At 36.0% G+C, this 12,944-nt stretch overlaps 1 protein-coding gene across 1 annotated transcript; it reads left to right on the forward strand.

Moving 5' to 3' along the window:
• The first annotated feature begins 86 nt into the window (after window positions 1-86).
• Window positions 87-11,298, forward strand: LOC118040744 (phosphoglucan, water dikinase, chloroplastic). Its single transcript, XM_035047764.2, has 19 exons — window positions 87-377; window positions 479-1,058; window positions 2,641-2,727; window positions 2,811-2,942; window positions 4,030-4,155; window positions 4,259-4,437; window positions 4,879-4,963; window positions 5,308-5,457; window positions 5,624-5,676; window positions 5,999-6,207; window positions 6,302-6,420; window positions 6,998-7,068; window positions 7,226-7,343; window positions 8,494-8,580; window positions 8,672-8,758; window positions 8,855-8,931; window positions 9,104-9,251; window positions 9,363-9,474; window positions 10,082-11,298. The coding sequence occupies exons 1-19, from the start codon at window positions 187-189 to the stop codon at window positions 10,984-10,986; spliced, it is 3,516 nt and encodes a 1,171-aa protein (XP_034903655.1). The 5' UTR covers window positions 87-186; the 3' UTR covers window positions 10,987-11,298.
• Window positions 11,299-12,944: the final 1,646 nt, after the last annotated feature.

The following is a 12,944-nucleotide window of genomic DNA, read 5'->3' on the forward strand; positions in this document are numbered from 1 at the left end:
TTTTATACCAACCTATTAAAATTTACTAAAATAAATTGAATTAATATTTTTCAAAATAAAATACTATTTTTAAAAATATCTAAAACAGAGACAGAAGCCAATGCGAAACAGACCTTGAAACTATTACCACTACTCCAACTTCACTCGCTGATAACAGGACTTGCTTCTCTGATCTGAAGCTGGGAAATGGATTCTCTGCGTCTACTGCATTTTGTCACTCCTACTCCAACTAGAAGAAACCAATTCCATCACTCTCATTCTCATCATAAACTTGCACGACCACCGGGACTGGGCGCGACCACCACGTTCTTCAATCCAAGGATTCCGATTCCGATTCGCGGAAGAATCGTTTGTGCTGTTTCCTCTACTCAAACCAGGTATTCTTATTCTTATGATCACCATTATTTGGCTTTTGTTTGGTTGACGAGATAATTCTATTCTTTTATTTTTCTTGTCATGTTTCTTGTTCGTCTGGCAGAGAAGAAGAGAGGGCAACGATGAAGAGCAAGTTGAATGTGAGGATAGATCACCAAGTTGAATTTGGTGAGCATATTGTGATTGTGGGGTCAAGTAAAGAAATGGGTTCATGGAAGAAGAAGGTTCCGATGAAATGGACGGAGAATGGATGGGTCTGTGAGTTGGAGCTGAAAGGGGGCGAGGCTGTTGAGTTTAAGTTTGCTATTGTGAGCAAGGACAATGGTTTGGTGTGGGAAAGTGGGGCTAACCGGGCTTTGAAGCTTCCCAGAGAAGGGAGTTTTGCGATTGTTTGTCGATGGGGTGCGACTGGGGAGGCTGTCAATTTTTCGCCTCTGGAGTTTGAGCAGAATGGAGAGGAAGCGAAGGACGTTGGCGAGAATGGTTCTGCTGATGCTGATATCACTTTGGAGGCGGGAACAAGTCCTTTTGTTGGGCAGTGGCAAGGGAAGGCTGTCTCTTTCATGCGATCGAATGACCATGGGAACAGGGGAAGTGAAAGAAGATGGGACACGTCTGGTCTTCAGGGCTCGGTTTTAAAGTTAGTTGAAGGTGACTTGAATGCAAGGAGTTGGCGGAGAAAGGTATTGATGTTAAAATGTGTGTTGTCAAATTTGGATTTCGTGGAAATTTTTCAACAACCATCCAAACCAATATTTTTATCAACCTCTAGATGATAAATACTGAATTGAAATTGTTAAATAATTATTAATAATTTGCGATTACTGTTTATATATATATATAGCTTTCTATGCATGTATGTAAGATCAGCTTGCCAGCATGTGTATATTAGTCAATGGCATAGCTGATTCTGCGATTTGTAGAATTCTGGAGATTGTACGGAAAGCGAGACACAGATTGAGACGGAGAACAGAAAATATATTTAAGAATATTTTCCATGTCCTGCCGTGAGTAAGAAAAACATCATTAGTGCACAAATAAATCCTCTCTCTCTATCTTTTGGTTATGTGCTAGAAATCATGCAAATAATGTAGATTGTTCTAGTGATGTGTGCTCATGGTATCTGAATGCAAAATATCCATGTACACATACCGTCCACACTATTCAAAACAGAATATTTGTATTTGATGTATGATGCAGCATAAGAATTTAGCTTTGAATTTGGACATATATTTAAGCTATGAATAGGAGACAAATGTTCAAGCCCCGAACTTCAATTATATGAGATAAAAGCTTAGATGATTCTTTGTGGGAGTTGGTTGAAGTTTTCCAGGCTGTTTTGAGTTCCAGAAGAGGCTACATTCAAGTTATTAGCATCAAGGGAAATTCTGTCATTATACAAATTGCTGGGAATTTCAGTAGCAGGGTTTAGTTTATATTTTTCCAATTTAGATCTATATTTAATTAGAAAATCCAAGTGCTGTTAGGATGCTTAGCAAATAACTCCAGCATTACAAACAAGCTTCGTAGCTTTTCAATTCCAGTGGAGAATAGTGCAGCATTTTGCTTATTTTATGTTATGTGTGATGCTTTCCTTGTTATTAAAGGAGTGATTCCTTAAATCTACTATTGTGAGGCAAGTAGTTTTATTCTGTTTTAATTCAATTTCTCATACTTTCCCATCTGTTTTCAATGTCTAAGTCCTTAACTCACCATATTCTACAACCCTAGTCTTGAAATAATTAACCATGAACTTCCTTTAAAGTTTTGTGCATCAATGTATGAGATGGAGTGGTTGGTTTTAGTGAAATCATGCACCCATGGTACAGGTAATCCGGTACAAGTTTTAAGCATTGCAAATTTCATGGACAAAAACTGAACATTAGAAAGCAGATAATTATTCTAACAATGGACCCTAAGTCTATGACTCATGCTTCTTGCACTTGCTCTAGATTGAAGCAGCAACTGAAATGGCAGGATTGTGACAACTCATCCTACATACCGTTTGACTGAGGCATATTTACATTGGTTGTTCAGTGTGTAATTGTTATTGTCTTCCATGGTTTGCTCACTTAGATGCTTCTTTTTGTCATCATCTGAATACATCTAGTTAATAGAGTCATGGCTACTTTATGTCACCGTATGTTTGAATGTATGCAAATTCATAAACAATTATTTCATTGTATAAGCCTGTAATTCATGATTTATGAGCTAAGTCAAAGACTCCTTATGTCAATTAACACCTCATTGATTTTTCATTAACAGCTTGAAGTTGTGTGTGAGCTGCTAGTTGGAAGTCTTCAGAGTAAGGACCGGTTGGAGGCTCTAATATACTCTGCTATCTATTTGAAGGTACTGCTTTATAACCTTAGAATCTTTTACTCTTTGGAAGTTTGTTTCCATCCACACTTTCCTTAGATCTTGCTCTTATGCAGTGGATAAACACAGGGCAAGTTCCTTGCTTTGAAGATGGAGGTCATCACCGGCCAAATCGGCATGCTGAAATTTCCAGGCTTATATTCCAGGAATTAGAACAGGTGTCTTCAAGGAGAGATACTTCAGCCCAGGTAGCGTATCATTCTTTTTTTCATGGTTCAGATGTATCAAAATTTGACAGCATTTCATCTTTTTTTCCCCCTTACCTCACAAGGATTGCACTGATCTGATTGCATTTTTTTTTATTGTAAAGTAAAGTTAAATATCAACAACGAAGTAGCATTTTCTTTATCCATTTAAGACTACTGATGTAGAACAAGCAAAGAAGCAAAAAATGAAAAGAGAATCATATTCTCAAACTCAACTTTAGTGGATCAATCGATATAACCTGTTTTTTAAATATTTAAGAGTGACATTTCATGCAGGCAGTGAAGCAATTACAAACTCAGAAACCTAAACCTCTCACAAAAACAAAATCCTAATACCAATCTAAGCAGAAAATAGAGGTGTCCAGGCAAATATATTGTGAAAATTCTGCCCAAATTTAGGATTCCTGACTTGCATTATTGGCCGTCCTGAATTGATTTTCGGAGTGCTTTTGATGACAGTGCAAATGGTTTGTCTATCTCTCAGTAACTATTGACTTGGAAGGATTGAGCAGTGATCCCTGTATGCCAGTGACCTGTGGTTCTGTTTTATGTTTTAGATGGTATAAGTTATGTGTTTTCTTACAATGGGTTATGTTTTGGATGGTATAATTTATGTGTTTTCTTACAATGGGAGCTCACGGTAGCAAAATAGATTGTTGAAGTCAACGCTCCTAATGTCTGATTAATATAATGATGTATTTTTCTGTTGCTAGCATTGGTAATTTTGCTGAAACTGAAGACAACGCAAATTATCAAGCAAAAGAAAAGGGGAGGGTGGAACGGAGGACTGGCAGGGCTGGTGCAAACTGGGTTATGCTTGAACTTGGGTGTTGTCTCATTTCATATACTCAATGATAACTTGACCATCAAAATCTTTCACTATCAAATGTGAACTTTATTTGCACTTTCATCTTTTATGTTAATGGTTTTTTGTGGTGTATTTCATGTTCTGCACTTTCATCTTATATGTTACTGGTTTTTGGTGGTTTATTCATGTGTATCCATCCCATTTGACCTGTTAAAAAGTTCTTACTTTTCTCTAATTACAAGTTTTGAATTTAATGTTCAGGAAGTGCTTGTTATTCGAAAAATCCATCCCTGTTTGCCATCATTCAAGGCAGAATTCACAGCATCTGTTCCTCTTACTCGGATTAGAGATATTGCTCATCGGGGCGACATTCCTCATGACCTTAAGGTTGTATGATACATCACATAGCACTTAGTAAGTAATCTTTGCTGTAATCAAATAACTGGTGTTGATTTCTTTTTTTCTTTTTCTTTTTTTTGTTCACATCCAGCAAGAAATCAAACATACAATACAAAACAAACTTCATCGCAGTGCTGGCCCTGAAGATTTAGTTGCTACTGAAGCAATGCTTGCAAGAATTACAAAGAACCCTGGGGAATATAGTGAAGCATTTGTTGAACAATTCAAAATATTCCATCATGAACTCAAAGATTTCTTCAATGCAGGAAGGTCGGGTTATGACTCTTAAACCTCTGATTATCCTAACATTGTTGATAGGTCCTCGGTTCTAAGCAACCATTCTAGAGGAGGAAAATAAGGGATAAAGAACATTGTTTTGGCTCAGCAATTTATATTAACTTCTTTTTCTTGCCCATCATCTTGTCCATATTCATGCTATCTACCATGGATCATTTTTATGGAATGTGTTATGACTTATGAGGAGAAGTTCTCTGCATGTGATAAACCAGTTGTCATTTGTTGAGGTTTTTTATTGAACTAGGGGTTTTCCACAATCTGTTTTATAAATTTATCTAAAACACTGTAATCAGAAAGGAGCATTTTATTTATTTTTTCATTTTTATTCATTTCAACTAGTTTCTAAATGGATCAACCTCTTGACTGGTTTAGTTTTTGTTGATTCAACTTTCTTTTTAAATTTTGGCTTTGCAGTCTTGCTGAACAACTTGTATCAATTAGAGAATCCTTGGATGAAAGGGGCTGTTCGGCTCTTACATTATTTATGGATTGCAAAAAGGTAAATTGTCCCCTTTTAATTTTGGTTCTCCTTTATTATTATGAATTGTATAAAGTTGCCACATGATAACAAGTACATTTCAGTAATAACCTAATCTGTCTCATTGGCTCTATGCCTTTACTTTGTACATTCATTGAATCACAGTCATGCTACATATGTTAGGATCTTTTATGTTTGAATTTATGTCCCTAATGATGAAATCTTTTGTACTTGTATAAATTCAACCTTGGTGCTTAGTCATGCAATAGTTTAAGGCACTGCTAGTTTTAATTCAACATTGTTGGTTAATTTTATTAATTCTAATTTTGCACAGAAATTTATGAGTGATTTGTTTGTATTTTCAGAAATTGGATTCTGCAGAAAAATCACGCACTATTTTTGAACTGATCAAAACTATGCAATCCCTGAATGCTCTGAGAGATATAATTGTAAAAGGTCTTGAAAGTGATATCGGGAATGATGCTTCTGATGCTGCTATAGCTAAGCATCAAAAGGTGAGCTCATGCTCAGCAATCATTTAGCAAGAGCTTGAAATTAGCAAACAGTGGCTGGAGTTTGATGGTTCTGCCCTTGATGATTCCTTTTTTATTTTTTTTTGGTGTCTCATAAGTCCTTTTGTCAATTCTTACATATAACTGTAATATTTGGGTTTCTTTACAGTGGCGTCTATGTGAGATTGGTCTTGAAGACTATTCTTTTGTTCTTCTGAGCAGGTATGCAAGACTCTGTCTTAGTTTACTTAAGATGCTTTTTGCTTTTTCCTAGACATGATCACATACATCCTTTTGTCAATTCTTACATATAACTGTAATATTTGGATAAATCGCATCTGGCCATGCTTTTTGCTTGTTTGACGCTCACCAACCCATACATTAACTTGTATTTCACAACATTTGGTTATTCAAAAAAAAGATTCCATGATCTGTACCAAATCACCTTGAAGAATCTGCAGAAAAAAAGTCTTATGCCTTGGGAGACCAAGCATGGCCAGAATTTGGAATTCATGCATGGGTTGGATGTTATTGGTCCGTATAGGTTTCTCAATGCACTTGAAGCTATGGGAGGCGCTAAATGGCTTGCAGACAATGTGGAGTCAAAGAATATAAGCTCTTGGAGTGACCCACTTGGTGCGCTGATTGTTGGTGTTCATCAACTTGCTTTATCTGGTTGGAAACCAGAAGAATGTGAAGCTATTGGAGCCGAGCTTCTTGCCTGGCAAGAGAAAGGTCTCCTTGAAAAGGAAGGTACTTGTTAGTTCTCTAGTGCTGGAATCATTTCAGGTCCAGTGAATGTGCTATTGTTAACTTCGTTTTCTTGGCTTCTTCTATTACTATAAAGGAAGTGAAGATGGGAAAATAATTTGGGTACTAAGGCTTAAAGCTACTCTTGATAGAGCAAGAAGGCTCACCGAGGAATATTCTGAAGCTCTTCTTCAAATATTTCCACAAAGAGTGCAGGTATAAGATTTAATTTTCTTCTTTTCTTCTTTTTTTTTTTTTTACTTTTCTTGTTAGGACCACATCTACATCTGCTGTTTGATATTCCTGGTTTCTTGATGGATTAATACTTCTATTGCTCTCCATCCCGTTTTACTTTTCTATTTTTACTTTCTAATTTTTAATAAATACCATGTATCACTTTGACAAACACACATTTTCAACATTACCCTTTCGTTGCAAAAAATATTAACTTATATTTTGAGAATCGGTATTTTTGCTAGTGGAAATTAATTGGAATAATGTTGGAAAGTCTATTACTGCCTTGTAAATTACTTAGAAGGTGGATGAATTACTTTGACATATGCAAAAGGAAAATACCATCAAATAAAATGGAATGCATTTTTTTTTACACAATGAGGCTCATGAACTCTGACAATTTGCAGAGCTAGATTTGCTGAAAACAATCTATCTTAATAAATCATGGCTTTAGAGTGCTAAAATTATTTCATGGCTGCTATCCATAAATTACTGGAAAAGCATTAGAGTTATAAAAAGACTCTGAATTGTGATTAAAATTGTTCCCTGACCCTTGCAGATGCTTGGAAAAGCACTTGGAATTCCTGAAAACAGTATAAGGACATATACTGAAGCTGAGATTCGTGCTGGGTATGTAGACATTTTTTGTAATCCTAAAGAATGTGATCTTCTAGATAGGCTTGCACAATCCATGGTGATACTTTGTGCTACTGATTTCAAAACCATATGAGTATCTTACTGGTTATAGAAATACTGTAACCTTCTAACTGGTAGATTTCATGTGTAGGGTAATTTTTCAGGTTTCAAAACTTTGTACCCTGCTTTTGAAAGCGGTTAGAAGTACCCTTGGTTCCCATGGTTGGGATATTCTTGTTCCTGGAGCTGCTAGTGGCACATTAGTACAGGTACCCTTGATCATTTTTGCTTCAATTGCTTTTAATAGGAAGGACACCAATATTATAAAATAGCATTAGTAATTATTTGCAAACTCCAAACTTTATCATTTTTTCTTAAGGTAAAAAAATTAATTTTGAGAGATGTCACTGATGAAGTTTAGCAAGCCGATAAGCAGCCTCATTCTGTGCTCAATATAGAGCCACATTGTGTATTGACCTTAGTTTTTGGTGTCTCTATTCTTCCATTCCCTGGAAGAAAAAAGTCAAAGAGGAAAAGGAGAAGAGGGGAAAAGATAGTTCTCGGGAGTTGGGCCAATGATGGTTACTCATCTGAATGACAAGAAGTTAGATAAAAGCCCAGAATGACCATGTACAATAATGCTGTTTATTCCCGGGTTCAAGTCAGAGTTACCACTTTATGGTGCTTGTGGATGGAAAGCACTTCATAATTTCAAGCACCCTTGCTTATGAGATAACTTTTGTGGTTTATGATAGTTTCCTGACCTCTTTATCGGTACCCTGCATGGTACTTTTGGGTGTGTGATTATTTTCTTGGCCTTCTGATGTCTTTCCTTTATTTATTTATTTATCTTCAGGGTGGAGAATGCATCATTCTCCTTGTTGTAACTTAGGTTTTCCTTTCTAATAAAATCTTTTTCTTATTTTTGATAAAGGACAATTAACTGAAATTCATAAAGTTGGTTGAAATTTTGGTTCCAACCAAGTAAATCTCAGCCGAATCAATGTTGCAGCAGCTGAGCTAACTGGATCAGCTATCATACCTGTGTTCTCAAAACCATTCCTTTGAAGCCATCTCCCTTCTATGTTTGTGCAAGGATTCTTTACTGTAGTGGCTAATTGGAATAGTTGTTGTTCATCTTTTTAACTTTGAAAAGAAACTTTAGTGTGTCCTTGCTTGTTGGTCTGTTGGAATTACCATGGCCCTTGGTTTTCATGCTCAGTGATCTTAAAATTGGTAAATGCCATAGTTCCCCATGAAGTTGTCTTTGGCCTCTCAGATCCTGGTCAAACGCATCAATTGCAACAAAAGCTTTTAGTATTAGATGCTCTCATCGATGTTAAATTTATAAATCCACGTTTATGCATTACATCTTTACAAAATTGTTGGTCAATATGACATTCAGTTGCTGTGTCATAGGTTGAGAGCATTGTGCCTGGATCATTGCCATCAACAATAGAAGGACCTATTGTTCTTGTGGTGAACAAAGCTGATGGAGATGAAGAGGTTTAAATGTCTCTCATCTCGATATATTTTATGTCTTGTTCATCATAGTACACATGAACTTTCTCAATTACTATACAAGTATATCTTGCAGGTAACAGCTGCTGGCAGTAACATAGTAGGAATTATACTTCTGCAAGAGCTGCCTCACTTATCTCATCTTGGTGTTAGGGCTCGTCAAGCAAGTTCCTTCACTAAATTCTAAATATCTCAAGTCATTACACTGTTGAAAAATGTATAAATAAAGGTGAACTTTAATGGAATTGGTTTTCTGCAGGAGAGGGTTGTCTTTGTGACATGCGAAGATGATGATAAAGTTGCTGATATGCGAAAGCTTACTGGAAAAAATGTGAGGTTAGTTTGTCTGAACACCTATGATATGAAATCAATTCTTGTGTCTTCTTTATGGTTTTGAATTTGATGGTTAGAAATATGCAGCATTTGGTTGTGTTTGATTTCCGCCCTCTTCCTCTTCCTCTTCCTGTTCCTCTTTGTTTTCATGGTTTTTAATGTCTGTGGTTTGCAGGTTGGAAGCTTCCTTGACTGGCGTAAATCTAACGCTCTCTTCATCAGATGATATCGTTCCAGAAGATCTTTCAGGCAACGGTTCATCAACAGTTGAACCTCCTGGATCTCATGATCCATTCTCTGCTGTTAAAGCTCACTCCAATAAGGTACCATAACTTATCTATTACTTTTATGTAATTGTAACTCTTCAACCGCCCTGTGATTATAGTACATGTGGTGTGGTTTATCAAAATTGACAAATATTTAATTTTATCAAGGGTGTTTCTGCTGGAGGTCTTATACTACTTGCAGATGCAGATGCACAAACATCAGGCGCAAAGGCTGCTGCTTGTGGTCGTTTAGCTTCTTTGACAGCAGCTTCGAAAAAGGGTAATGTTGGTTGGTTGTTAAGATGGTTTACCTTTTTGCGAATGAAATGTGTTTCACCTTTTGCTAAGTTTCTCTGAAGGGGTGGTACTTTTAAGTTCCATCCTGCTATATGGATTTTAATTTGCCGACCACTTGCCTTCTTTATTCTCATTATTAACCATCACATTTACATATGATTTTTATAACTGCGTTGGGCACTGGGATCTTAGAATGTCACAAATCGCCTTGGGAAGTTCTTTCATCAGGTTTAACATTAAAATCAAACGGAATGGCACCAGGAATCATTCTAATAGGAATTGGAGTTCCCTTCCCAAGTAAAAAAATACAATTAAATACTTTTAGGAAAAATTGAACATCCGTCCTTGTTTTTTTGTTTTTGTTTTTCAAAATAAACAGTTGTAAAAATGTACATGTGATACTTGACACAACATTAACTTTTATATTATAAGTGAGCAGCATTTGAGAGTAAAGATGGATTAAAAATTGGAAGAAGCTAGTGAATTAGAGGAATTAAATAGTTATTGGACGACCTCCTTTATTGCATGTTATATTTGCATGTTTTCTGTACTGAGGCTGACTTTTTGTGGATTTGCTTTTTAAATGGCAGTTTCCAGTGACCAAGGTGTGCTGGCTTCATTTGAAGTTCCTAAGAGCATGGTTATACCTTTTGGTTCTATGGAATTGGCACTAGAGCATAGCAAATCTATGGAAACATTCATGTCATTTCTAGAACAGATAGAAACAGCTAGGCTGGATGGGGGCGAACTTGACAAGCTATGCTCTGAACTCCAGGAACTGATCTCTTCCCTGCAGCTCCCAAAAGACACCATTGATGGAATAGGTCGAATGTTTCCAGACAATGCAAGACTGATTGTACGCTCAAGTGCCAATGTTGAGGACTTGGCTGGAATGTCAGCTGCTGGTCTTTATGATTCAATTCCCAATGTTAGCCCATCAAATCCAACTGCATTTGCAAATGCTGTTAGCCAAGTATGGGCTTCATTGTACACTCGGAGAGCAGTTCTAAGCCGTCGAGCTGCCGGCGTGCCTCAGAAAGATGCCACAATGGCAGTTCTGGTGCAAGAAATGCTTTCACCAGATCTATCATTTGTGCTCCACACACTTAGCCCAACTGACCTTGACCAGAACTCTGTTGAAGCAGAGATTGCCCCTGGTCTGGGAGAGACCCTAGCTTCTGGCACCAGAGGCACTCCATGGCGCCTTTCATGTGGGAAGTTTGATGGGCACGTGAGAACACTGGCGTTTGCAAATTTCAGCGAGGAGATGCTGGTATCCGGTGCAGGTCCTGCTGATGGCGACGTAACCCGTTTGACTGTAGACTACAGCAAGAAACCATTAACAGTTGATCCAATTTTCCGTCACCAACTGGGTCAACGCCTCTGTTCAGTAGGCTTTTTCCTCGAAAGGGAGTTTGGCAGCCCACAGGATGTGGAAGGATGCGTGGTCGGAAAAGATATCTATGTCGTTCAGACACGCCCACAACCTCAGTAAAGCTTCTCTTATTCTGTATTAAAGGTGAAGGGAGGGTTACTTCCCAACCGGGAACTTCGTATCTCTGGCAATGGTAAGCGTCGACTTTAGTAAGGCTTCTCTATACACCGTTATACATTTCATCGAGAGAGAGTATAGCTCTAGTTGCTGGAAGGTATGTAGCACAAAATAATGCCGCTTCTTAGACTCTTTATATATATATGGAAAAAATAATTCTCAAAAAATGAGAGAAGGTTGTAGAAATTAATAAAATAAAGACGAGAAAAAATAAAATTAATGACCAAAATCAAAGAATTTTATGGTATTGAGAAATTCATTAGTGATATCCTAATAATTATTTTATAAAACTTACTTAAAAAAGAAGAAGACAGAAAGAGAATAAAAGTGAAATTCTCTTACCTGTATATTACCATTAATGTTTTTGGCTAAAATCTATAAAGCTCCTTTTTTTTCAGTTAAAACTAATAAAAAATTCTGAAAAACAAACCATTTTGGATATAGTTTAATAGATCAGATTCTAGGTTTGTTTTTTAAAGATCATGGTTTAAGTTTTATAAATCTCAGGTTACTTGAGATTTACATGATTATTTAAAACAAGGGCGGAGCCAGGAAATTTTTTTATCCTGGGCTACGAATAAATAAACATGAATTGTTTTTCAATATCCATCATTGAATAAACACTTTGGTTTCAGGCCTTTTGTTTTCCATCACTTCACTAATAATTCACGAAAAATTTCGCATTATGAATAGAAAGATGAGCAAAGAAACCATATTCTATACCGATGGGAGTTAAGCATGTGGCAAAAGATGTGGTAAGTGCATGAAATATCATGAAGTTTGATTGAGTATTTATTTATTTAATTTTATTAACATGGATTTTCAGGCTAGCTCACTATACCTCGACTAATCTCACGGGTCCTGAAGTTAATGACCATGTAAACCTTTAGTGGTCTAGAGATTTGTGGAACTTGAACTAGTGACCTTTTGAGAGCAAATCTAGAGCCTAATCAATTAGACTATACTTCTCATAGTTGATTGAGTATTTATTTGCTGCTATAAGATGGGCTAAAGAGTAAAGCAAAGCGCCCCAAAATTTAAGTTTTTTTTTGCTAAAAATTATTTTTTTGATATGTTTTGGATCATTTTGATGCATTAATTTAAAAATAATTTTTAAAAAATAAAAAAAATATCATTTTGATACATTTCGGCATGAAAAACACTTTAAAAAGTAACCGCAACAACACTTCCAAACTTATTTTTTTTTAATTTTATTTTTTAAAATTAAAATTTTTAGTGTTTTCCTATGGATCAAATACATATAAATTGGGATATATAAAATGGGTTCTTTTTTCCAGAATAGAAAATCCTAGAAATTTATTCAATGAGTAAGAAGAAAAATGAGATGCTAAAGGTTAAGAAGCCCAATGAAAAGGTACGAGGCTAATAAGAAATAATGCAGCCGAGACTATTTACATATACGAATTTGGAAAAACATAAATAAAAAGGCTACACTTATAAGATGGGATATTATGTCTTTTTACGATTTATTTTTGTACCTGGGCTACAGCCCACCTCAGTCTTCTATGCTCCTCTGCCCCTGGTTTAAAGGGTTTATGAGATTAACTGAGATATACTTATAAAATTAATTAAAATATATATAAATTGGTTCGAACGTTAATATTAATAAAAAATAATAATCCTCAAACAAACTTTCTCAATTCTTTCTTTTCAGTTATATTTTCTCAATTGTTTAGACGATGAGATCTCTTAATTAGTTGCAACAATTTATTTTCAATTTCTCTCTTATATTTAATATAATGGCCTTATCATTTTCTTTCTCATGACTCCATCATTGTCTTGCCTTCTCGCTTTCTTCCCGTTCTCTGTTATCATAACCACCATCATCGTTCTTTCATTTAGCTTGCTCGCTCTCTTTTTTGCTACCATAGGATTACTTC

This window comes from Populus alba, chromosome 14, assembly GCF_005239225.2.
Source record: "Populus alba chromosome 14, ASM523922v2, whole genome shotgun sequence".
Taxonomy (NCBI): Eukaryota; Viridiplantae; Streptophyta; class Magnoliopsida; order Malpighiales; family Salicaceae; genus Populus; species Populus alba.